Here is a 27,989-nt window from a genome sequence, read left to right as displayed (position 1 = left end):
AACATCCCTTCCCCTTTCACGACTCACTCTCACTGGTAGCTTTCCACGCTTTGCTCCAACTGCAGCGCGAGCCTCCCCTCGAGCCTTCACGCCAAAGTCAAACGGAGCGTCTGATCTGTCGTTCTTGCTCTCTGGGGTTATTTGTTAGTTTGCTTATTTACGTACTTATTTGTTTATTTATTTATTTATTGAGTTGTTGCATCTCGCGTCCTGCTCGCCCAGGAGTCGGCACGCGCCCCCGTTTCTCCAGCGCTGCTCTTTGCTCGGAGATGGCAGTGCGATGTGCTGCTGTGGTGATTTTCGGCGCTCTCGTGGTTCTCTGCGCGCTGCCGTGCCAAGGAGTGAACGCCTCCGACCGGCAGTACCTCAACGAGTGGGCCGTGGAGATCCCCGGAGGTGTCGACGTTGCACGAGCGATCGCCAACGAGCTCGGCTACGAACTAATCAGACAGGTAGGAAAACCAAAAAGGACGGGCAAAGTGCCGCGGGGTTTCAGCTGAAACCCTATGGTTGAGTAGAAGCCTCACTTGAGGCATGTTTGGGTTGAGGTTAATCCTTTGTGTCCAGTTAAAACATGTGGGTTGATTTAAACCACTCAGGTTCAGTTGAAACATTTGGATCAGGTTACATTTTTTGGGTTGGATTGAAACCCTGGGGTTGGATTGAATCACTCACATTCAACTAAAGCCGAGTTGAAACCCTTTGGCTGAGTTGAAGCTTTACTTTAAGCCTTTTTTGAGTTCAATTCCCTGGGTCTACCTGAAAAATTTGGGTTGGATTGAACCACTTAGGTTCAGGGGAAACCTTTAGGCTGAGTTAAATTCTCTGAGTTGAACTGAAGCCTTGGGGTTGGACTGGATCACTTAGGTTCAACTGAATGTCTTGAGCTGAGTTGAAACCCTTTGGTTGAGTTGAAGCTACACTTGAAGTATTTTTGGGCTTGATGTTGGTTTGGGGTTTGATTCTTTCAGTCCAGTTGAAGCATTTTGGTTAAATTTGGGCTGAGTTAAATTCTTTAGGTGGAGCCATTGGGTTTAACTGAAGCTCTGGGGTTGGATTGAACCATTTAGGTTCAGCTAAAGATCTTGGGTTGAGTTGAAACCTTTGGGTTGAGTTAGAGCCTTTGAGTTGAGTTAAAGCCTTTGGGTTGAATTGAAGCTTCTGCATTGAATTAAAGCTACAGGTTGAAATGAGTAAAATTTGCTCTTTTGCATTGATTTAAAGCCCTTGAGTTGAGCTGAAATTCTTGGGTTCAGCTGAAACTCTTGGATTGAATTAAGTAGAGTTTGCACCTTTGGATTGAGTTGAAGCCCTTGAGTTGAGCTGTACTTTTTGAATTGATTTGAAGCCATTGGGCTGTGTTAAAACCCATAAGTTGAGTTGAAGACCTTGGCGAAATGAGGCGCTGTCCAGTGTTACAACTGGACTCCAAAGTATACTGGAACCCAGTGCTGTTGTACATGTACGATGCATGGCTTTGAGACCAAGGAGTCCAAACCTCATGCTTGCCTTTGGATAAACTAAAGCCCTGAATGAATGTGCACTGACCAGTACCAGTCTGCATGGCTGTTGTGTTTGCTTTCTTACCTTCTTCTGACAGATGTTGATAGTCATTGCCTTGTCTCACTGATCTTTCTGTTGTATGATTCAGCAGGATATGTCTGTTTATTCCCTCTTTTAAACTTGTTCTACCTGTATCATAACTTCACTGTTTTGTGTGGTCTAGAGAAGGTTGGGTTGGGTTACCCTTCCTGAGTCCTGTCCCTCTTAGTGTTTTGTCCTTACGCTCTCAGGAGATTTTTCAACCTCAGTAGCTCTCAGTTTGTTCATTAGGGGTCTGAATCAGGGGATAATGTCTGTTGTTAAAGAGCTATCCAAATTGAATTGAATTGAATGGCTACAGCTGGACTCCAAAATCTGCTGGAACGCAATGCTGTTGCATATGCATGGGGTATTATAATGCATGGCTTTGTGATCCAGGAGCTCAATCTGTTGCTGTGCTCTGCCAGTTTAGCTTGGCTGGTGGGAATTACTCTTTCTTTTGGGGTCAGAATGATGTATTGCAATAAAAATCTGAACCTCTGATGAGTTACATCTGTTTACATGGTGAGTGTGAACTGATATAGGAAGCACCGTTCAGCTGAACTTTCTTTTTCTTGAAATCTGGAATGACCAAATTGGATAAGAGCATTAAAATGTGAAGATCAGTGAGATTAAAAGAATTCCACAGGTTGGCTCCTTTTGTAGTGCAATTCCTTATAGTCATTCACTTATTTAAACATCACAGTCAAATTTCAAATGGTCTTAGTGAAGATCTGTCTTTTTGTGCTGTGTTGTTTGATTTCAGAGAATGTGCTTTCATTCACCAGAGGCAGGAGGCACAGCTGCTGACGTTGGTTTGCATACGTCAGCAAGAAGCAGATGTTTGTGAAACACTGGGAAAGAACATGCTTTGAGAAAAAACACCATAGAGAAATGCCTTTGCTACCGTGTAACAGTCAGTTTGCCAGCCCACTGTTTTCCAGTCAAAACAGCCATCATGTAAATATATAGATTTTTCAGAAGATATCCCAGGGATTAGATTTGATAATCCACTTACACAAGAAAAGGGGAAAGCAAAAGGAAAAAAGTGAGACATTTTTTTAACAATATATAGAAGATTCCAAACAACCGTACAAGACCTGGTAGACCACCAAACTGTTGCATCAAATAAAACTTTTGTAAAGATAGAGAGAGAGAGAGAGAGAGAGAGAGAGAGAGAGAGAGAGGAGAAAACAAAGCACATCCTTTGCTTCAGATCTGTGTAATCAAATTCTAAGACTGAACTTTGAAATTGTGGAAAAATGTCCCTGCAGATTTCTTTGGCAAACTGAAAGCAAGTCTTCTGAATAGAACAATCAGTTACATTTGTAACAATTGTATCAATTACATTTTCCTTCACCTCAGGAAACGTAAATCTCACAGACAAGTTTTAAGCAGCTGAGGCTCATCATTTTGCTTGCAAAATTTGATTAAGGCCAGTGTTATTCATTTATTTTGTAAAAAATTCGGTTTGTTGTGTACACATAATGTGCTTTTAGAAAATGGAAAATAGTAGGTGTACAAAACTAGAACACTGATAAACCTTATTCATTTGTAAAGGAAAGAGGCCCACATCTGCAATATTTAGCTATACCAGGGGCTGGAATAATTAGAATAAAATATGGCTCTATACATGTTAAGAATACAAATAGGCCTTCTGTGTGTCTGGCTGAGGAAGAGCCAGGCCAACCAGACAGACAGATGGAATTACGTCATTTAGATCAAACTTAATTTAGCTCTAAAAATGAAGCATATTTTTCAAAAGATTCTATGACTCTCTCTGTCTCCTTTTCACAGATTGGGGTTCTAGAAAACCATTATTTATTCAAACATCACAGTCATCCTAGCAGGACCAAAAGGAGTGCAGATCACATCACCAAAAGGCTGTCAGAGGATGACAGGGTAAGAGCTTCCATTCATGTCTTTCCTGCTGTACCTGCTTTGGAAAGTCTAAATCAAAAGAAGAGTGTGAATGTCTGAAAACAATTATATCATCTCATCTCTTTGCCTGTGAATGGTCAATGTAAATGTCTATCTCCGTGCTGAATTTGAGTTTTAAAATGTTTGATTTACCATTTCAAATTATTTATATAAGCATGTCTCTTGTCTGTATAGATGTTTGAGGTATTCTGTTTCATTGCCTCCCTCAAGGTGTCTTGGGCAGAGCAGCAATATGAAAAGAAGCGTAGTAAACGTGCTCCACTGGGGGGTGAATGTAAAGATTGCTCTGTGGACAAACTCTTCGATGACCCTATGTGGAACCAGCAGTGGTACTTGGTGAGTTTGAGTATTCAAATAGATCATCTATTCTTTCCTTGTGCTCTTTTCCATTCCTCTGTGCTGAGCAAGTCAACTGACCTATCCACGCTTGACCCACAAAAGCCTTCTGTCTTAACAACTGTTGTGAGAATTTTAACTCTAACTAACCAACTCAAGACACACTGACCCAACATTCCCCAACTAACAGCAGCATTCAGATGTTGGCATTTGGCTTTATACTGTCCGGAAGTTAGAACTGATTTCTAGACCAAATTCATATAGAACAATGTGAATGGAAGACAACATTATTGAATAGTATGAATGAGGTCAGGATTTCTAGAAGTGTGAATGAAAGAAAAACATTATAGAACAGCATGAATGTGAAGAGAATATTCAATAACAGTGTGAATGAATGAGAACATTCTAGACCAGTGTGCATGAAGAATATTCAAAAACGGTGTGAATAAAGGACAACATTCAATATCACTGTGTATGAAAGGAGAACATTCTAGAACAATGTGAATGGGAACATTACTGAATACTGTGGATGGGGAGAGCATATTCTAATGTGAAGGAGTGAAAATAGTGTAAGTAGGCAAAGAGCATTCTGGAACAGCATGAACGGGAAAGAACACCCTATAACTCTAATGGGGAGAACATTTTTGAATAGTTGGAATGGGGGGGATTTATGAATGAAGGGAGAACATTATAGAACAGGTAATGAGAATGTTCTAGAATAGTATGAATGAGCACAATTCCAGAACAGTGTGAATATAAGGAAAACACTAATGTGAAGAGGGAAGAACATTACTGAATACTGTGGATGGGGAGAGCATATTCTAGCGTGAATGAATGAAAACATTCTAGAACCGCAACATGGAGCGAGGAGGCAGATGCTCGTGCTGAGATAAGCAAGTTTTATTGAGGGCAAATCCAGGGTCGTGGTCAGAACAGTCAAAAGTCAGATGGCCAACACGGAGAGTTCGAAAGTCAGTCATGATAAACAGAAACACAGAATCCAAACAATGTCAAAACGTCAAACTTCAAACAGTACATACAAACAGTCCCAAACAGCACGTCAAACAATACATACATCAAACAAACAAAACATCTAGCCAACAAAGACCAACACAGACCAGGGTCTATATATCAGAGGGAAGACGAGGGACAGGTGGAGACAATCAGGGGCAGAGTCATGAAACAAGGGGGCAGGACTGAAAACCAAAACAAAGAAGCACATGGACAGGACTGGGAAGTAAACACAACACGAGCACATGGACAGGACAGGGAGGGGCCAATCGTGACAAGAACAATGTAAATAGGCAAAGAACACTCAAATATGAATGGGGAATGACATTATTGAAAGTTGGAATGGGGAGATTTATGAGTGAAGGGAGAACGTAGCAGAACATTTTGAACGAAGACATAATGTTCTACAGCAGTGAGAATAAAGGAAAACACTGTAGAACAGTGTGAATGAGGGGGAACATTCTAGAGACCCCCAACAATCACATATAGATATGGCAGACCAACTCAATGTTTGGTTTCTTGATGTTTTTTGGAGAACGATGGGTTCAATGAGAGTTGAGATGTTTGACAGTGCTGTAGGTTCTACAGTTATAAATAGGTGAGTTTCCACATTGATCATGCTGCTGTCAATAGAAGACAATCCCTCCTCATTGATAACTGACTACGACAAAATTAGGAGACAATGAATAGACGTAAATCAAAATGAGAAAAAGTCAATCCTTCAAATGGGAGCATCCATCAAAGCAGCACAGTGTGCTTGTTTGCCTGAGTGGTTAAACAGAGTGGATTCTAGCTTCTTGGTGGCTGCCCTGGTAATTTCTTCATTACTGGACCAATCTAGCCTCTGGGTTTGTGCTCTGGGCTGCTACAGTCCAGCAATGGTGCATTAGGAGCTCAGCGTTGCATCATTCTTTCCGCTTAGGGATCTTTTTTATGGCCAAACACACAAAGCTTTAATGAATCTGTGGCTATATAGACTTTGTTCCTCATTCAGCAATCTGGATACATCGCTATCAACATGGGCTTTGTTTGTAAATGGAGAGGGAGGGAGGCAGCGATTGAGAGAGAGAGGGTGACAGATAGAGAGACAGACGGAGAAAGACACCATAAGCTGCCAAAAAGTGCATTTGCTTAATTGAGCATGCCTTTGGATACGTAGGAGAAAAGCAGCCCACTCTAAAAGCAAAACAACAGAAGAGGCAATCAAATGTAAAGTCCTAATTTGTTTCAGCACGGTGGGCTTATCTTACAGAAGCCATGAAGCATGGGCACAGAGGCAAATGTCCCAATTCTCCCAGATATGAATTACATCCGCTCATAGCCTGAGCTGTGACCCACTCTAATCAAATGGAGCGCTCACCGCGCTTTTACAACTGATGGATTCATTTTAGATGTGCGTATTATCCCAGATCGCTCTTTAGAGGCGCTATTCTTCTGTTGTGTTGTTCTTTTCAGAGTGTTTCTGTGTGTGTGTGTGTGCGTGTGCGTGTGTGTGTGTGTGTGTGTGTGTGTGTGTGTGTGTGTGTGTGTGTGTGTGTGTGTGTGTTTGTGCATGTTCCTGCTATATAATCTTCTGTTATATTGTTAATTTATGACTGAAAAACAGGATATTAGAAAATCTGAGTCACCTGTAAAGCACACATTTTGCTTTCCTTGTCTGAACAATTCTAATTGAACAGGTCATAAAATTCCTGCTTGCTTTGTCATACGTTGGTCCACATCACCACATCAGCCTGATAGCCTAGCTTCCTCTCAGCTTTTTGGTCTGTGCAAAGTGTCTGCATCTTTTCACATCTGTGCTCTGTGCTCTTGTGTGTGTGGGGCGGGGGCCATTATTTGTCCAAAAGTCTCCAGGCAGCCCTTCTATTCAGTGAATTCAGCTACTTTAAAGTGCATTAATTGCTGGCACAGGTGTGTTCCACTGCACAGAAGAGAATAGAAAAGCATTGCCAATAGAATGGGACCACAGCCAGAGTCACCAAATACATTTTTTTGTTCTTATACAACAATAATTCCATTGCATTCCTTTTACTAGTAGCCACTATGAGATTTCCTATGAAATGAGAATCAACTTGCTTATTACAGAACGTCCCTGATGCAGAAACAAAGCAGAAGCAAAGGACTATAGTACTATTTTTGATTCCCTAAGAAACCTTTAATAGATGACTCTTTAGAGAACAAGATCCTCCACTAAATGGAAAATTTCCAGGAAGAACCTTTAAAATTCAACCTTTACATCACTACATAAACCTGCAAAAGGTTCTTCATGCTCACAAATTTCTTTTTCAAGCAAGGTTCCTTAGGAAGCCAAAATGGTTCAGTAGCTCTGTATTTGGAGTGGTCTATTATATATGATTAATAAACTCTTACTCATGGTTATTCTATAGCAGGGGTGCTCACCTTTTGTGTTTTGGGCACCAAAGTGTATGTTTGTACTTGGTCGAGGGCCAAAAAGACAAAAAATATTTGAATGATTAAGGTAGGTAGTTTCATATTCTTTTACAACATTATGCTGTATTTTGCTTCTTATATTAGACATATAAGAAATAATATATGCCCTGCGATGGACTGGCGACCTGTCCAGTGTGTATCCTGCCTTCCGCCCGATGACTGCTGGGATAGGTCCCCCCCCCACCCCCACGAACCTTGACGGAGAAGGGACTTAGAAAATATATGGATGGATGGAAGAAATAACATATCAATAAAAATCCATAAATAAATAAATATAAGACCATAAGAAATATAAGAAATAAGAAATATTTCAGAAATATAATTTTAAAGAAAAATATGAATAGAAGTTGTATGCAGTTACAAATAAATAAATAAAGAAAGAAAGATATGTGAGAGATTGAGGGGGTTGGGTTAGTGTAACTTTTTGGCAGGCCAGATCAAACTTCTACACTTTGGGCAGCCCTGTCATGGAAATCTCAAAGATCCTTTTGTGGCACCTTTGTAAGAGTGTAGTTTTCCAAAAAGGGCTCAAACATGGAGTAAAAACAAACTCTCTGAACAGAATCAGTATTGTAACCACCTAATTGTAATATAATTCAATACTAGAAGTGTGTGATAACAGACCTGGTTATCAAGAAGAAGACAAGGGATGTTATGATGGCATAATGCTGATTTTATAATTAAACACATTCTTTTCAGAGAACTTGTTTGAGTGACCTGAATCAATTAACCATTGTAAATAATTTCACATAAAAAATATAGAATTCTAACCCTTATTTTACTTGACCTGTTTGCATAAGTAGTCTTCGTGGTGTGTCTTTGTGCGCCATTGGCCCTGGTTTCTTTAGAGAGGCACTCTAGTGCAGTGGTGCATAGAGAGGGAGGGGGTGAGCGATAGAGGGAGGATGACGTGCGAGGTATGGAGATGAGACGGAGGATGTGCTAAGAAGAAGGAAGGGCATGAGCAAAAGAGATATTCATGGAGGAGGAAAGAGAGAAAGAAAGGGAGAGGGAGAGAGAGAGAGAGAGAGGGAGAGAGAGAGAGAGAGAGAGAGAGAGAGAGAGGATGACTGCATAGCAAATGCATTACCTTATGGTTCTTTAGAGAGGATGCTTGATAATTCTATCAGAGATGACTCATAAGACAGTTCTCTCTATTTCAGGCTGAGTGCCACAGGCTGTAATTGGGTGGGTGTGGTGAATATGAATATGTGTTTGGGTGCATGCTGATCCTTCAAAGCTAATCATCGTAGAAGAAAACTCCAGAGATGCAATATGATAGGGCTATAGGCTTTTCCACAGTCATGCATTCTCCACTGCATTACTCATGTCCATAATTTTACTACTAATAATAATAAATAATAAATAAAAGTAATAAACTTAATTTATATAGCAGCTTATTAACATTATATATACACACACACACACACATATATATATATATATATATATATATATATACATTGAAAATATAAATGCTTATAATATAAATAATAAGAAATAAGAAATTAGATTGATTGTATTGTTCTTCTGAATTCCTGTTCTGAATTCAGGGCACTGGCCTTTCTAACCATCCAAAATCTTCATATGTGTGGTCACGTCCACCATCAGCTCCAGCCATCCACTCCTTCTTCTTAAGAGAGGGAGGGAGATATCAGCTATGAGTCATGGCTGAGGGGTTGGTTGCTTGTGCTGCATCTATGCACAAATCTACAGCATCCTGGTGCTGTTTATTCCAGCCTTTTTCTCCTGCTTTTCCTCCTCTGACTCATTAGGACCCCTGGGCTGCCTCTCTCTGCCCCCTCCCAGGCTATTAACCAATTAAAACACTGATGCTAATGATGTCCCCCACCTTCCATGTGGAGCTTCCATACATTATCTGGCTTTTACTGAACAGATGACATGATAATTGTTGTTATTATACCTGAATTCACTCTTCGGCGCTCTCTCTAACGCTTAATTACCTGGCCAGTGACAGCCTGGTTCTCATTGCCCTGGAAGGACAGTGAAAAGAGCCTAGAAAGGTCAACATGGAAGATTATATCATTTAAACAAGAGGCATTCAGATGTAGAGTGTTGCTAATGGATGCAGTTTGTGGAGAGCCTTTTTTATTAAAGGAGTGGACAAAAGTGGACTGTGCAACGTCAATGGATCGATGGATGCACATACGCCAAACTCAATTCATTACTTTTGCATGGTCACAATTAGAGACACATATTCAGGCAAACAACCTAGTATCTGAAAACGAGGCCAGTACACTAAACAGAAGATGTCTGGGCTTTAATGGCAACTGCATTTTGTATATGCTGTCTCTATTCCATTCAATGGATTGTAAATGTGTGGCGTACACACTTAAAAATCATGGTTCCTCAAGGGTTCTTTAGTATAGAAAATGGTTCTGTATAGAACTATGAGCACTCAAAGAACCCTTTGCATTCAAAGGTTCTTTGCACTGTGAAGGCATTCTTGAGATTGATGGCGAATATGCTGTTAAAAAGGATTCTTCTGTTGTTACAAGCTTGACATTGAAATAACTGAAGAGCCCTTTTTAGTGCTATATAGAACCATTTTTTAAAAGGTTCTATATAGAATCATCTACAGTACATTTGCCATCAATCTGAAGATCCCTTTCATGATGTAAAGAATCCTTTATGAAGAATCATGCAGGGCCTTTGAGTGTTCATGGTTCTGTGTAGAACTGTTTTCTTTTCTAAAGCACTCTTGAAGAACCATTATTTCTTAGAGTGTAGTTAAAAGAAGTGCATGTACTGATTTACCCCCTTTTTCTGTCTTGCTTTTTCTCTCTATTTCTCTGTCTCACATTCTCTTTTTCTCTCGTTTTCTCTCTCTCTCTCTCTCGGCTGTCTTCCTCATTCTGTCTTGCTACCTGTCCATCCTTCTTTTTTCTTTCACTCTTTTTCACTCATGTTCTATTTCTGTCTTTCTCTGTATCCCCCCTCTCTCTCTTTATCTCTTTCTCTATGTCTCGTTCTTTTTTATCTCTCACTCTTATTCTTATCTCTTATCTCTCTTGTTCTATTTTATTCTTTTTTATCCATCCATCTCTCTCTCTCTCCCACTCTCTCTCTATCTGTCATTATCTTAATCTCTCTCTCATTCTGCTTATGTCTCTTTTTATCTCTCTATCTCTCTTGCATTATTTATCTCTCTCTATTTCTCTTTTCTTTCACATGTTCTTTTTTTCTCTCTTGATCCTTTTATGCCTCTTTTCAACTCTTTCTCTTCTCTCTCTGTCTCTGTCTCTCTCTCTCTCTCTCTCTTTCTCGCATTCTTTTAACCCCCCCCTTCAGCAAGACACACGGACATCTCCATCTCTACCAAAGCTGGACCTGCATGTGATCCCTGTGTGGAAGAAAGGCATAACAGGCAAAGGTGTGGTCATCACTGTGCTGGACGACGGCCTGGAGTGGAACCACACCGACATCTACCCCAATTACGTAAGAGCGTCTCCATAGCAACACCCACTCCACCACCACAACACCTTACAGCTGTTTCCATGGCGACTGCTACCCTCAACCATGCAAGACATTATCCATAGTGACATCTAGTACCGTCACCGCTGTGTGCGACGCCGCCTGATAAAGATGTTTAGTGTTAAGCTCACACATACATGATATTCACGCTGAAGGAGCCTGAAATATCAAACAGTAAAGAGACAGTTAAGGTCTCTCTGCAGTGAAAGCTTTGTGGTGTGTTTATGTTTCAGGAAATAAAGAACAATCAGGTTCCATTTGTATTTTACCTACTTGAAAAGAGTGCTATACTGAATATCAGAGATGACTAATCTCTACCTCTGATTTAGATCCTCCAGGTTCCATTGACATGCACCTCTAGTGTAATGTGTCCAATTTGTGCTTAGAGGTGAAGGAAATAAAATAAACTCTTTATGGGTTACAAATGCAAATATTAGTGAAGTCTTGAAGGGCCAGACTTAAACTTGCATTGAGAATACATGCCTGAGGACAACTTGTTAAACTTTTGGTACTGACACTCACCCCGAATTCCCCTAGTCATCTGTTCTTCTAGTCTGGAATACAATCACTGATGGAGGAAACGTGTTTTTGTTTTGCAATGCTTAACTCATGTAATGCAATCGACACACATGAAACACACATCTGCATGCTTAACTGAAGTTTTTTTGAGGGCCATGCTAACCTACCCTGGACAATGTTGACGAGCACATCATCGTGCTCTACTTTGAGCTTCTACATTCGATTGCTATACAGATTTCACACTGTGTTTGTTTCCATCCTAAAACGTATACATTCCCACCTACATTAGCCCAAGGCGGTCACGCAAGATAAATTATCCAAAATGAAAATTCTTGGCAGAAATTGAAATTTAGGGACTGAAAACATAACTAAAGAAGCTGACAATAAACAAAAAGACTTACTTACTAAACTTTCTCAAATTATTATATTATGTACAGTATATGCCACAGAATCCAACATCCTCAACAAAAGGATTGTTGTCATCTAAGACAATGAATTCCATTATTTCTAAGTTATATTTTGCACTTTGGAACTGTTGTTTGAGAATTTATTTTGTCATTTAGTCTGAAAATCTTTGGTGGCTAAATTGTCAGTGTATGCCTAGAAAATGTGGCACAATATGTGTAACCATTAGAATATATGCGTCAATTATTAGCACTCAGACATATTGTGTTACAGCATGGGCAGTTCCTCCACCTGTAGTTGTTTACAAAGTACAGAGGCTGATGGAGTGGTGCTTGAACTGAGTGCAGGCCTTATGTGTGTGTGATGGTGAATAGATGTGTCACAGTGACAGACCACACATACACACAGAGACTAAAGGGGGCAGAGACTGAGAGAGTAAGGCTGGGTCTCCACACAGATGGAGCCACAGTGTGTAATTATCTTTACTCCATCAGAAGGCTTCTAGTGTCTCGATTGTGCAGCCTCTGGCTTAGACAAGCATTACACTTCAAAATCATTATGGAGTGCTTTACCAGTCACAGATTCAGCCTAGTGAATGGCACTGTTAGTGGAGTATAATCTGTGGCCAGAAAGCCCACACTGTATGCTTAAATAGCAATCAAATCTATTTTTGCTGGTGTATATTTATGGAAAATTGTGACCCATTGGATTAAAGCAATTCTTCAGTATTTTTCAACGTAATCCATAGCTGCCATATATGTAGTGTACAGTTGAATACCCCTAAGAATAATTCTGACATGTTTCCTTGTACTAAGCAAAAGAACAGAAAACCCATTACCTCAAACCATAAAGAAGTCAATGGGCAGATGCTAAAAGACCATCCCACTGACTTCAGTTATAAGTATGTTTCAAGCCAGGTTTTTTTCAAGTACAGGAAAATCTAATGGCATATTATTTTTGTGGTAGTCAAGTCAAGTCAAGGTTTATTTGTGTGGCACTTTGTACAACAGATGTTGTCGCAAATCAGCTTTACAGAAAAATCCGGGTTCAAGGCCCCATGAGCAAGCCAGTGGCGACAGTGGCAAGGAAAACTTCCTAAGAGCAAGAGGAAGAAACCTTGAGAGGAACCAAGACTCAAAAGGGGAGCCCATCCTCCTCTGGTTGACACTGGATAGCAAACCATAACAAAAGAGCAAGATGAACAGAGAATAAAATATTAAAATACAGAAAAGGGGAAAAGCAAGTGAAGCAATGGCTATGATTTAATAATAATAATAATAATAATAATAATGTTAATGCATCACATACTACAGATGCAGCAAATAGAGACTGGGTGAAAACTCCTTAAAAAGAATTTGTGGCTATATACTACATACACTACACTACCTTATAGTTTCATAGTAATTTAAGGGGTTAAGGCCTGAGCATTTATCAATACTCACCTTCACCAAATTCATTAAATTTGCTGCTTTAAATATAAAAGCTTTCTCTTCTTCTCCAGGATCCTGCAGCCAGTTATGATTTCAATGACAACGACCCTGATCCTTTCCCCAGATATGACTCCACCAATGAGAACAAGTGAGTGCCTTCCGGTCATAATTCTTTCATGTCTGCAGATGGATGAGCAGAAAGTCCTATGAGTGGATGCCCAGGCACAGAGCCACAATCCAGGATTAGGAAGTGGTAATCTAGAATTATGACAGGAATACAGGGATCGCCATTATCGGATGTGCTTTACCGTGGCCATGCCCAGCCACAATGACAGCTGTGTTTAAAAGGCGCTGGTGATAATGCCAGCGAGTATGATGTAGAAAGGTCAACTCGCCAGCCACACAACGTGTGTAATCCACTTCGCCTCTTATACATTTCCCTCGTCCACTCTTACATAACAGGATTACAATACATACACAGTTTGGGTGCCCTAAATTTAAACAGAAACCTAGAGAAGCATGCCACACTGCATATCAGCTAAGCCTGTGTTGTATCACTGGAGTCGTACACTGCTGTTTAAAAGTTTAGGATCAATGTTTTTAAGAATATCAACCCATATTCTGGGACAGATACAGTATAATCTGGTTCTAATATAATGCTGGTAATTGTTGTTTGTCAGTTGGCCTTATCATCAAGAGATTGGGAGTTCAATCCTTGGGGATTTCATGGTCATCTGTGACCAGGTGCTTTAGAAAGCGTAACATGCCTTGCTGTCTCTGGGTGAAAATAATGGTCTTAATCTCCTCAATCAGCTTGATGCTAGCCACATTGATGCTGATGTAATAGTGCTCTCCTCCAAGCATGTTGAGCTGTCCAGTGAGGTTGCATGTGTTTAAAAAAGGTAAACATATCTTGAGGCAAAAATCTGACAAATATTTGATACATTTTACATTGTACATATGATATTAGATAATTAGAAATAATTATAACAATACAAATATTGTAAATAGATCATTACAGTTCATTTTCAAGTTCTGTAAACAAATGAATAGAGATAAAAGGTTTTGTTCTGACAGTTATGATAATATGTTTTTGGTGCTCTATAACATTGTAGGCTTCATACATTGCTGTAAAAATTAAGAAATGTGAATAATGCATAGAGTTCTAGATGATTCTGAAATGACTGAGAAATCTGAAAATCTCAAAAATAACACGAAGAATAACGCAGACTTGAAAAGAGTTGATCAAGATAGATTACGTATCAAGAAATCACTGTAAATAAATAATCAAAGTTTTTGTCATTTAATCACTTATTGGAGCTCCCTATCACATAAAGTATTGAATAAAATATACTCTGGCATTTTTGGTGTTACACTATACTTATACACTAGCAGTTTCTATAGTCTTTATTGAAAAACGTAACAATTACAACCTTAAATAATAGCCTCTTGATGTTCTCTAAATTACTGAAATATTAAATAGAAAAGAAAAATACCTTTTGCTGTGTAGTTTTTATATTTGAAGTTATTTCTTTATGGTACCATTCAAAAAGAGCCACCTTTTTGGTGTTACACTATAGTTATACAATAGTAATTATATAGTTATTAATGAACAAAGTAACAACAATTATTAAAAAGGCCCATTTGCCACTTTTTATGTTCACTTATGACACTTGCATAGTTTTATGTACCAAAAACAGTCAAGATTCATTTTATATGAGCATTTTCTAACTCTTTCTGCTCTTTTAGTTTTATGGGAATGAATTAATATATGGAGATATGTACATGTGTTTTCATGCGATGGGCTCTTTAATGTGATTCCAAACATTTCAACAGCAGTGTATAGTTTGTCAGAAGGTGCGTTGACAACAAAATCACTTTGCTAGTGCGCCAGGATGAATGCTGAGCTGTTCTGCAATTAGAGGCTGGCATAGGTGCTGAAATAAAAATGGAAAACACTCATTATTTTCTCCCACCATGAGTTCAGCTGCCTCCATCTCACACACACAATGCCTGCGAGTGACTCATACTGTGGCAGCACACACACACATATGCGTGCACACACAAGCACACCCATCCTCTTACCACCCATGTCAGAGCACTTTTTTGTCAATAGACTCAAGGTACTTCACTGTAATTGCTTGTATAATACAGAATTTGTCAACAGTCCATTTATGCTCAAAAGAGAGTTCACATGAATGAGGAAGCAAAACCAGGAGAAAACAGAACTCAGTCATTAACATTTAACAAGATTCAGCCCAACAATTAGCACATCTTTGCAAATTACACCCTCTAAATGGTATAATGTTATCAAACATAAAAAAACTAAAGTAAATACTAAGAGCAGGCAGCCATCCATCACTTTATAATACAGTAATCTAAGATCTGTCAAAGAAGCTTGTTTTCTAGGTGGAGATTTAGCTCCCCATTGAAAGTGTGATGGAGATGATGGAGAAAATAAGTGACAACCTACAATGAATCTAGCTGTTGTGCCTATAAAGCATGAGACAGTGAACTGCAGATGAAGATATTAGCAGTACTGAATGGATAGTCCATTCAGTAAAAACCAAATCACAAAGCCTTATTTTATAGTAGACGTGTAATGAATTATACTGGATTTCATCTATCTTGACACATTTTTATTGTTCTGTCTTCAGGCATGGCACGCGGTGTGCAGGTGAGATTGCAATGCAGGCAGACAACAACAAATGTGGAGTCGGAGTGGCTTACAAGTCTAAGGTTGGAGGTGAGTGAAAAAGTAGTTATGGGATTCAAAATGTATGCATACAACCATAATTCATTGTTTTTTTGCGATTGTGCATGACTTAGACTTCTGTGCTCAAGTCAGAGATCACTTTTAAAACTTATTCATTTATCACCATCATAAAAAAGCAGGATACACATCTACACAAAATACACAAAAATCTGAACAATCACTTCCTTGGTTACAGGTGTATAAAATCAAGCACCTAGGCGTGCAGACTGCTTCTACAAACATTAGTGAAAGAATGGGTCACTCTCAGGAACTCAGTGAATTCCAGCGAGGACGCCACCTGTGCAACAAGTCCAGTCATGAAATTTCCTCGCTACTAAATATTCCACAGTCAACTGTCAGTGGTATTATACCAAAGTGGAAGTGATTCAGAATGACAGCAACTCAGCCACAAAGTGGTCGGCCATGTAAAATGACAGAGCATGGTCAGCAGATGCTGAGGCGCATAGTGCACAAAGGTTGCCAACTTTCTGCAGAGTCAATCGCTTCAGACCTCCAAACTTCTTGTGGCCTAGCTTTTTGAGGTTAGCTCAAAAACAGTGCATAGAGAGCTTCATGGAATGGGTTTCCATGGCCAAGCAGCTGTATCCAACACTTACATCACCAAGCTCAATGCAAAGCGGCGAATGCTGTGGTGTAAAGCACCGACACTGGACTCTAGATCAGTGGAGACGTGTTCTCTGGAGTGACGAATCACACTTCTCCATCTGGCAATCCGATGGATGAGTCTGGGTTTGGCGGTTGCCAGGAGAACGGTACTTGTCTGACTGCATTGTGCCAAGTGTAAAGTTTGGTGGAGGGGGGGATTATGGTGTGGGGTTGTTTTTCAGGATTTGGGGTCAGCTCCTTAGTTCCAGTGAAAGAAACTCTTAATGCTTCAGCAGACCAAACGATTTCGGACAGTTCCGTGCTCCCAACTGGGAACAGTTTGGGGATGGCCCCTTCCTGTTCCAACATGACTGTGCACCAGTGCACAAACTAAGGTCCCTAAAGACATGGATGAGCGAGTTTGCTGTGGAAGACCTTGACTGGCCTGCACAACCCGATAGAACACCCTTGAGATGAACTAGAGCGGAGACTGTGAGCCAGGCCTTCTCGTCCAATATCAGTGTCTGATCTCACAAATGTGCTTCTGGAAGAATAGTCAAAAATTCCCGTAAACACACTCCTAAACCTTGTGGAAAGGCTTCCCAGAAGAGTTGAAGCTGTTATAGCTTCAAATGGTGGGCCAACAATGAATTAAACCCCGTGGATTAAGAATGGGATGTCGCTCAATTTCATATGCGTGTGAAGGCAGATGAGCGAATACTTTTGGCAATATGGTGTATTTTAGCATTTAATCCCTTACCAAGCCATGGGCCCACCAGCAGGCCTAAAGTTTTACTACACACTTCTGAAACCTAAGATAAGCTTCATTAGTTTGCATTGAAGACCCTGTAGTTGAATGAATAATAAGCCTTAGTGTATTTCAGGCCTGGAATATTAACAGGTTAATGTGTCCACCCTTTGCCTTTGTTTTAGCTTCCGTTATTCTCAGGAGATTTGCTTTCATTTTTTCATAGTAATCTGCAGGGATTTTTTTTTCACACGTCCAAAGTTCAGTGTTAGAAGTTGATTGCATTTTCCCAATCACGCATTTAAACTCAGTCCAAAGGGGTTACTCCACACTTCAGATGTCCAGTTTTGGTACTGTAGTGCATTTTTTCTCTGTCTATTTCATTTTCCCATTAAGGGCTTCTTGGCAAGAAAGTCCTGTTTTTCCTTACATACTTTCCAGTGACTTTCCTCAGAAATGTGATCTGAAAAATGTAGAACTTGTGCTTAATGGCTGTTTTGACTTGATAACACATAAATTAATAACTGTATGCAACACTTTTGTGAAGTAAAATAAAAAGTAAAACACACTTGCAGAAGGCAAGAAACACCCTGATAAGGCCATTCAGTCAACAGTGAAATAATGAGTCCCTCAACATTGTTCCAAATAATATGTTTCTAATATTGCTTCTGACAAAAAAGTAGTTCCAGCAGTTTAAAGTAAAGCAATATTTATCGTTATATGTTTATTATTGATTGCATGGTCAGATAAAACTGATGTATAAAGTGACAATATTTAGACAATATTATATATAAATGAACACTGCCGTAGAGCTGAGTTTCATATCTGATAGAGTGAAAGGCTCTGAATGCTGTAGAACGTTTTAGAGTCTGTGCCTTCAAGGACAAAACCAATTATAGATCATAAGTCTTGTCACACTGTCACACTGAGAAGCTACACGTTAGACTGGTATAAAAATCAGCGTCCAGAGGCAGGTGGATGTAGAGAGTTAAGAGGGCAGTGTGCTTTTACCACAGCACCTATTACATAACAGCACTCATCCAAATTACCACACACACACACACAGTGCACCTGGAAAGGCATTAAGAACGTTTTCTAGGTCAGCTATGGTTGGGTTAATCATTCCTCTGGACCTCTTTTTGCTCCTCAGGGATCCGAATGCTGGATGGCATTGTGACGGATGCCATTGAAGCAAGCTCTATAGGGTTTAACCCAGACCATGTAGACATCTACAGTGCCAGCTGGGGGCCTAATGATGATGGGAAAACAGTGGAAGGGCCAGGTCGCCTGGCGCAGAAAGCCTTTGAGTACGGCATCCAGAAGGTGAGAGATAAGTGGGCCTATTTAAGGATGTGTGCCACTATTGACTGTGGTAAAGTTAGGAAGGTTATAGATTATTTATGCACTACTGGAACATGGACGTCAATATGCCTTCAGAATGAGGGCACGTCTTGGTATGGGTACATACACACTGGCTTCACATACTTGTCAGATGGTGATATTTAATTGTCATTTAAGCCACTTTGGAAGTAAATAAGGTTGTCCAAAACATGAAATAACTCAAGACGTGGTAGTGCTAATGTTGAATAGTTAGCTAATCTTTCAATATCTTCCTAGCATTTGCTCACTGTAAAATTTGTTTTATGCAACCCATGGTGACAGATGTAAGCAACTGTTACAGCCTAATTGGTGAGCACCAAAACTAAGCTGAATTAATATTTTGTCCCAATAGCCATAAAATGCAATAATGTTTATTATTTTTCTTCAATAATATTTACAAAACTGGAAACAAAACTGGATTTTTATCCCCGTAGATTATAAATCAAATCACATGAATGACTTTCTAGAAGTGTATTTATTGTGGAGATGTGTGAAATGTTTTCACAACGGGGGGTTCTCGCCCCTTGGCTTTCGCCCTTCGTTGCTCACTAGCAGCTCAACACAGTCACACAGTTCCACACAAAACAGTATCTTAGTTAATCTGATTACAGTTACATGTAATTGTTTTGCATTTATTAATTTAAAAATGTAAAAAAACTAAATAAAAAAAAACTAAATAAATAAAAAAAAAATTAAAAAAAACTAAAGCCTTTAGTGTCCCTGTTTGCTCTCTCAGGGCCGAGGAGGAAAGGGCTCCATCTTTGTCTGGGCGTCAGGTAACGGCGGACGTCAGGGTGATAACTGTGACTGTGATGGCTACACAGACAGCATCTACACCATCTCCATCAGCAGCGCATCACAGCAGGGCCTGTCGCCATGGTATGCGGAGAAATGCTCGTCCACTTTGGCCACGGCCTACAGCAGTGGGGACTACACTGACCAGAGGATCGTAAGTGATATCTCGCACATGTATAGATTTAGCTGGTCTCAGACCACATTATGCTGTCAGTGGCAATTCTTCACTAGAAATCCTTATTTATGACTAGTGGTAGTGGAGAAAAGCTCTGACTTACATTTAGAGCATTTGGTAGACACTCTTATTCAGAGAGACTTATAATGTTATCGCCCCCAAGTCAGCTGTGTGGAGAGGGCAGCACTGTTTCTGCTCTGCACTATATCAACCAGCTTTAATTCATTAGTTCTTTAAGATATCACCCATTACACATAATACAAAAATGTGTATGGGAAGAACTATTTACACAATAATATAGATGTAATGAAATACACAAATATTTGATTTGCTCTTATGCATTATAAAAAATCTTTACTTATTACAATAAATTGGTCATAATATTTTTAGCAATGACAATTTGCTGCATTGATGCCCATGTTGCCTCATAAGTCAGGGCCTCAGAAGATAGCGACACACTTTGAAGATACCGACAGTGTTTAGCTGTGCTGGTGTTAGTGTTAGCATCTTTTACCAAGAAAAATATTTTGTAAGAAGTCTTTCTTTTAACCCAAAACATGTTATTTTGCATACATTAAACATTTGCCTCACAGAAAGAAGCTCTAATGCTCAAAAAAGCAATGTTTTATTGGCTGCGCTACCAAAGCATTGAACATTCAATGACATTAGTTTAATTAGCAATGCAGAATATAGCTAGAACTAAAATCTATGGTTGAAAAAAATCACCAATAAATATTGTACCCATGCTGGTGACTTCTGTCATTTATTGTCTTAATGGTATCAGCGAAGATTAGGGGAAATGTAAGCAGTGAAGGAGACACCTAGACTTCTTTCAAAAAAACTTGCCAAACAGAGGAAGCTAAGCAGCATTTTATAAAATACTCTATTTGGATATGACTAGGTGCCTTCTTTTCTCAGAATACTGTCTATGTAGGCAGCATTTGTTATGTTTCAGACAGAGTTGTAGTTCATTGACAGTAAGCTACAGATGCCAAGTAACATAACAGTCAAAGATTATTTAAGAAGATCCGGAAATGGATTTTAGAACTGGAACCATCTATATTATTGAATCAGTGCACCTGAATCACCACCTTTAGATCAACTGTCACGATTGGCCCCTCCCAGTCCTGTCCATGTGTTCATGTTTTGTTTTGGTCTAGTCCACGTGTTTTTGTTTTGGTTTCCTAGTCCGGCCCCTTGTTTTGTGACTCCGCCCCTGATTGTCGCCACCTGTTTTCCGCCTGTCCCTCATTATCCCTGTGTTTTATAAGCCCCGTGTTTGCCCTTTGTATTCACTGGTCTTTGTGTTGTTTGATATGTTTGATCGTGTTTGATGTGTATTGTATTGTATTCTCGTGGTGTTTGGTTCTTGTTTGAGGTTTTGTGTTCATTTTGTCATGTCTGTCCCTCCTGCTCTCCATGACCCTGGATTTGCCCATAATAAAAGTCGCTTATCTCAGTGTATGCGTCCGCCTCCTCGCTCCACGTTACATTAACTGATGAGTTTTTCTGGCCCTAGTATTGAACCTTGGTAAACTAGCTCTCTGGTTTTACTGTTCTTCCCTGCAGAGACAATTCCCTGCAAAAGCAATACTAATGGGGTTTTATGTACATCACACATGGTACTGTACTAATTCCCTGTATTGAGCAGTTTTTCTCATTGGTGTTTTTCCTGTGAATTATTAATGCGCTTTTTTATCTCTCTTTTTATCTTTGTACGCTCTAAACCCTTTGTCTGTGCTTTTCTGCTGCAGACCAGTGCCGACTTGCACAATGAATGCACAGAGACACACACAGGAACATCTGCCTCTGCCCCACTGGCAGCTGGGATATTCGCATTGGCTTTGGAACAGAAGTATGTAAAGATATCTTTATAGCAGCACTACCTTTTACTAAATTAAACTTATTAATAATGACACCCAGCAAATTTTAATTATAATCATCCTGGTGCTCAATACAAGATTAGCCAAGCATAGCAAATGTGTAATTGAACCTTTTTACCTAAGCCTAATTACTTCAATATCAAAAAATGTTGGGTGTGATATTGATCTGCTGTAGAATCAGTACTGTATGACTGCCCAAAGCTCAGATTGAGTGAAACTCTATCGGCCTGCATTGTTTCAGTCCTGATCTGACCTGGAGGGACCTGCAGCACTTAGTGGTGTGGACTTCTGAGTTTGACCCATTGGCCAACAACCCTGGCTGGAAGAGGAATGGCGCTGGGCTGATGGTCAACAGCCGCTTCGGTTTTGGCCTGCTGAACGCTAAAGCCCTGGTAGACCTGGCAGACCCCAAAGTGTGGAAGCATGTGCCTGAGAAAAAGCAATGCATAGTCAGAGATGACACCTTCCAGTCCAGGTACAGCCTGTACATTCATAGACTATAATTATTAGAGCATTGCAGGATAGCACTATCCATAAAAATAAGATTCACGTTGTTTGTTTCTTAACCCTTTATTTATCATAGGAAGCTGGTGAAGAATATAGGTGAACAGTGCAAATGAAGCAGAGAATTACTGAACTTTATCCAAATGAGAGGCACCAGCCAATTAGATTGTTGAAATTTATAGCACTTTGTTTCGTCATGCTTCATATAATTAAGCTTCATGCTGAAATCAGTGTTGGAAAGCCTATAACTCCACGTTCACTTTTACTCTAAAATTTGCTTGCATTTTATCAACACACTCAAAGCAGCCAGCGGCAGCCAATGAAAACACCTCCTTACAATATATGTGCACTTTGTAGTTCTAAAATTATACTGCACTGTAGTCCATCTGTTTCTCTGCATACTTTGTTAGCCCCCTTCCACCCTGTTCTTCAGTGGTCAGGATCCCCACAGTACCACCACAGAGCAGGTACTATTTGGGTGGTGGATCATTCTCAGCACTGCAGTGACAGTGATGTGGTGGTGGCATGGGAGTGTGTGTTGTGCAGTGTCCACTCACTGTCCATTCCATCAGACAATCCTACCTTATTGGTCTAACTTGTAGATGTAAAGTCAGACAGTAGATCATCTGTTGCTTCATAGTTTGTGTTGGTCATCCTCCAGTCCTTCTGTTGGCTGGATATTTTTGGTTAGTTGACTATTGCCAATCCAGCAATGACACTGAGGTGTTTACAAACTCCAGCAGCACTGCTGTGTCTGATCCACTCATACCAGTGCAGCACATACTTACATGCCACCATCATCAGTATTATGTCCTATACATCCCAGTCTGTACATAGCATATATATAATAATATAATAGTTTGAAATATAGTATTTGATATTTAAGCTATTGTTTAAGAACAGCTTTGACCATCATTTTTTGAGGGGTTTGAAAGAAATGTTGTCAGTGTGCCATAAGTTGTTTTCATTTGGTCTCTCTCCCCTCTGAGGGGTCGTCTAAGAAACCATTGTAGCAAATATAGTAATGATAGTAATAAAGTTGATGAATGCACATTGAAATAAATATTCAAACAGGCACAACTCTTCTTTACAGCAGACTCCATGACTCATTGTAATCCTTAAGAATTATGTGATTCACATCTCTGTCCATGTGAGTGAAAAGGGGAATCCTGTCATTCATGGCCTGTACACTGGGGCAGGGATTAAAGTCCCCTGGATCAGAATATGTGCCCAAAAGGTACATATACATAAGGTACAAGTATGTTTGGTCTTGTTTATGTGTGAAACATGTGTGTTTGCTGTGTTGCAGGCCTCTGAAGGCAGCAGGTGAGATCAGCATTGAGATTCCCACTAAAGCATGTGCTGGGCAGACAAACTCTATTGAGTCTCTTGAGCATGTGCAGGTGGAGGCCAGCATCGAGTACACAAGGAGAGGAGACTTACACATCACGCTTACATCTCCATCAGGTGAGAGACATGCTCATACATATACTAAATATCATAATGTATCTCTACAATTATGACAGCACAAGAATGGTAGTATACTCCACCAAGCTAGACATCCCATATATGACATATAGTAAACACTTCAGTATAGAGAGACATTATAATGCTGCTGTAATGCTCTTGTTAAGCCTTATTTAGGTTGTAGCTGTTAATTAATTGGCTGCTCATTACTACATCATGAAGCAATAGCTAGAATAGTGAATTTACCCCTTTATATTCCAGGTTTATTTCATACGAAGGCTTATTATTCAGTACCTACAGTGACTTCAATGCGAACTAATTGCATTTTGCATATTCAATAATAAATCACCAATTAGCTGTACATAAAACAAAGTGTTTTAGTTAATATGTAGGTGTGCTAAGGTCTGAGAAAACTGTTTAAATCAATTTAATTGGGCTGTGAATGAGTTTTTACTTATAAACACATTTTATAACATTGGAATTGATGCAAACAATTGGAATTGATGCAAACAAACAGCAAAGGTACAGTAAAAAGCAACACATTTTCACTGAATTGGTTAGAAGAACATAGGTTTAGTTACTCTGCTCCTCAGTGTACCCCAGTCATTGCATGAATTTGTTCAGCTATTTTCTTAGTGGTCTTTTGCACAGTTCTGTATACATGTGCATGCAAGCATGTACTACATACTGACTGTAATGAATGCAAAACCCCTTTTTGTCATCAGGAACTACTACAGTGCTGCTGGCTGAGAGGGAGAGGGATACGTCCTCTAATGGCTTCAGAAACTGGGACTTCATGTCTGTGCACACCTGGGGGGAGAACCCTACTGGCACTTGGACACTAAAAATCACAGACACTGTAAATATCAGCACATCTTCGTCTTCCTATTCATTCCCCTCTGTTAGCGCACCTGCAGCTCTCTGACTCTCCATTCTTTCTCTCTCAGTCAGGCCGGATGGAGAATGAGGGGCAGATACTGACCTGGAAGCTGATTCTTCACGGGACGTCTGAGAAGCCAGAGCACATGAAGAAGCCTAGAGTGTACACACCCTACAACGCCGTGCAGAATGACCGCAGAGGAGTGGAGCACATGGAGGACATGCTGGAGGTGTGAGCTACGTACACACAGCCTTCTGCATGAACATTAACAGTTATTTTATAGTGACTATGTGACTGTGTATCACTTTGTGCACCCAGTTATTAACTGTGGTTTAGCCTTGAGTGTATAAAGTAGTTTGTAGTAGTTTGTAGTTTGGCAAAATATAGTTATATTATATAGTTGCCCAGCTAAGCACTAAATCTGCAAGGACAATCAGCTAATAAGTTTTACAAAATGATAATTCGCTTCTAAAATTTGATTGGCTGAGCCACGTTTGAAGCCAGATTTTAGGCTTTCTGATATTTATTTTCTGAGACGTATTTATTTATCTGTTTTCTTTTGGATTTTTTTGGTTGTAGACTTCACCGAACGCTTTCTGTGCTTTAAAATAAACTTCATAAGTACATTTGACCTGACTTCACTTGATATAATCTCACTTTTTATGTCCTCCTCTCTTTATAGGAGTCCTCTGTCCCTCCCAAAAAAATGGAAAAGTCTCAAGCACCAGCTCCTGTTGCTGCCTCTTCCTTTGCCCAGGCTCCTGCCCAAGAGGAGAAGCCAAGAACAGCTCAGGCTGCTTCCACCCCTGATATCGCCCTGCTGCACCTCCTCCAGTCAGCCTTCAACAGGCAGAGCCCTGCTATCTACCCCCACTCTGTTGCTTCCCTCAGCCAGGCTCCTCCACTGCGGGACAGGATCCCTCAGCAGAAGCCATACAAGGCCCAGGAGCGCCTTAGCCCCGAGAGCAGCCTGTACAACGACTACAGAGACAGCTTCTACAGAGACCAGGCTGACCGGCACAGAGACGAACGGCTGCTGCAAGCTCTGTTCGAAATACTGGAGGGAGAACAGCAGTGAAGGGGGTGAAGAGCAGAGAGGGGGAGGAAGGGGCCAAGGAGAGGAGTAGATGTAGGGGTAAAAAAGTAGTGCAGTAAAAGAGGGGTTCTCAACTATAGTCCTGGGGACCCACCAAGCTGCACAGTTACAAGTATACCCTGCCCTTGTTTCAGCCTTAAAAGCTCCACTCACAGAGCTACACAGACCTTCTGATGTATATTGTGCTGTAATCGAGCATTTGTACAGTAAACCTTCCAAGGACCACCCAAACACAAATACTGGGTAGTTTTGATAACATGACATAACCATAAGATGGTGACAGCTATCAGAAATTTGCCAGTTTCACTCTCATTGGCCACTTTCACCATAATGCACTAGTTTTTTTTTCAGTCCAACAGAAAACAAGATTTTGTTTATCAAGCTAAATGCTAGCCACACAGCAATAGCAAGCAGTTGGCTGGCCCTGCACACTGTGACAGTTGAGCCTTTTGGTGTAAGATGTAATAAACAATCATTTTGCAGTGCTGCCTTTGACTACCAAAATAGCATTTTCTGGTGGCCACTGTTTCGCCACTTTGTTTAATGAGGGTCTGTTTTTGTTGCAGACCATTTTTAACAGGTGCCTGCCCCTACACGGCACACAAAAACTATAATCTGTGGATGGTTATTTTGCATGTCAGTCAAATGGCCCATTCCTTGAAAGCAGGTGTTCTTGACCAAGACTATTACCTGCTCAACCACATCTGATCCAGCTAATATCCTGATCATTAACAGATGAGGTGCATTAGATGTGTTGGAGCAGATTTGGAAACTATACAGTGCAGTGGATCCTCCCCAGGACTGAAGTTAAGAATGTCTGAGGTAAAGCAAAGTAAGGTCGAAGGGTATATGGTGAGTGAGATCTGAAGGGGCAGAAGGTGAGAAAAAGTATGGATGAGTGCATTACAGCCAGGCACAGAGTGAGAGCAACATTACTCTTCCAGACAAGCTTGTAATTTGTCACAACTGATTCTCATCTGTAAGTGTTCTGAAGCCTGTTTGTGAGTGTCTGTATGTGTCTGAAGTCTGAAGCAGTGCTATCTACCCCTCAAAATACTGGGACCAGTTTTGAAACCTATTATATCCTTTCTCACCCCCTGACCTCTCTGCCCATAGCCGGTTAGTCATATCATGCTGCTTTCAGTGCCGTTAAATTTTGCATGTTCTAATTAAATGAGATGTTTTCTTTAGTAGATTATGATAACATAGTGTTCTATTTATTGCACAAAAAGTAAAGATAGTTCGCTTTTTAACCTCTTACCTTCATATGTTACTATCAATCCATTTACATTTCGCAAATGATATAAAAAAATACCTTAATGCCTATACAGATCTACATATAGCTCAAGTTTAAAAAGTTTAAAGAGTTTATTTATTGTAAAGTGCAGATAATGTTTAGAATTATTTTGATTTTAGATATTTTATTATATTTTGATATATCTGATACCAGGTTTTCATTTTATGCTATAGATAAAGGTGTCTACAAGAAGTAGTTTCCTCACTTGGTTCTGATGCACAAGTTAAGCAGATACACCTCATAACATTCGTATTGTGTCTATTACATCTATGGACAAGTGTATGATATCTAGACTCAAATCTGCTCAGATACTTGTGGTTTTGCCAGCTTTTGCACAATTTCTGTTGTTAAACACTTACTTTTCACCCATGGTAGGAGATCATAATGAAAAGATTGATACCACATGGGTGAGTGGTTTGGAAAATCCTCAAAAGAACCTTAATTTTAAAACAGGGAAATATAAATAAGGCATTAGGCCAGCATCTAAACCTACTGCTATCTACTTTCAGTTGATTTTGTATATTCAAAGGTTCATAATATGAAATAAAGGTTTATTTTTCTATGGATTCCTAGTAGTTTATGCAAATAAACAGAAAATAGTCTTTAGAACCCTGATATTTTACCTCATAGAAGAACCTCTATAGTCACAGTCAGGTTGCATCTCTTTTATGGCCTTCATGGTTTCAATCTGTGATCAATCAAATCTACTCTTGAATCACCTCTGAAGCTATTTACAGGAATCAATGCTGCCCTATTGTTGTGTTTTAGAACTGTCTGTGACTGATATTCATATAACAAGCTTGAATGTTACTTTATCCTGCGTTTGCCACATCTCCGCACCTCATGAAGCAACACTTAACTGAGACTGAGTCATGTGCTTGTGAGAGTTCATTGGTACTTGAGTTTACAGCGAAGGAATGTACCGCAAAAGCCTGGTTTGAGTCTGCTGAGTGCAGCCTGGTTTGACTGGTTCTGCGACTGTAGCCCCACTTTCTTGCCAGCAGAGAGAGAATGTCCACAAGAGTTGAAGAGAGAGAAAAGGAAGAACGTTTACACACACATCCTGTAATTTATACATTTTTCAATGTAGTCAGTGTTTATATGTTAATTGATTGATTGATTGATTGACACTTCTGTCCAAAGTTGTTTACAAAAGCTGATATAGTTTCAATTCTGTATGATTATACCATATGGATTTTATCGTAATAAACTGTAAAGTTACCTTGCAAGTGAA

At 39.9% G+C, this 27,989-nt stretch overlaps 1 protein-coding gene across 1 annotated transcript; it reads left to right on the top strand.

Annotated features, from left to right (window-relative positions):
- pcsk1 (proprotein convertase subtilisin/kexin type 1) lies at nt 1-27,989 on the top strand. The gene is made up of 14 exons (XM_017715149.2): nt 1-452; nt 3,379-3,483; nt 3,733-3,858; nt 10,633-10,779; nt 13,241-13,317; nt 15,827-15,915; nt 18,429-18,601; nt 19,395-19,607; nt 21,383-21,483; nt 21,753-21,986; nt 23,325-23,482; nt 24,208-24,341; nt 24,430-24,591; nt 25,045-27,989. The coding sequence occupies exons 1-14, from the start codon at nt 270-272 to the stop codon at nt 25,438-25,440; spliced, it is 2,298 nt and encodes a 765-aa protein (XP_017570638.1). The 5' UTR covers nt 1-269; the 3' UTR covers nt 25,441-27,989.

This window comes from Pygocentrus nattereri, chromosome 16, assembly GCF_015220715.1.
Source record: "Pygocentrus nattereri isolate fPygNat1 chromosome 16, fPygNat1.pri, whole genome shotgun sequence".
Lineage (NCBI taxonomy): Eukaryota > Metazoa > Chordata > Actinopteri > Characiformes > Serrasalmidae > Pygocentrus > Pygocentrus nattereri.
Note: the sequence above shows the minus strand (reverse complement) of the source record. Positions and strands in the feature narration are given on the sequence as shown.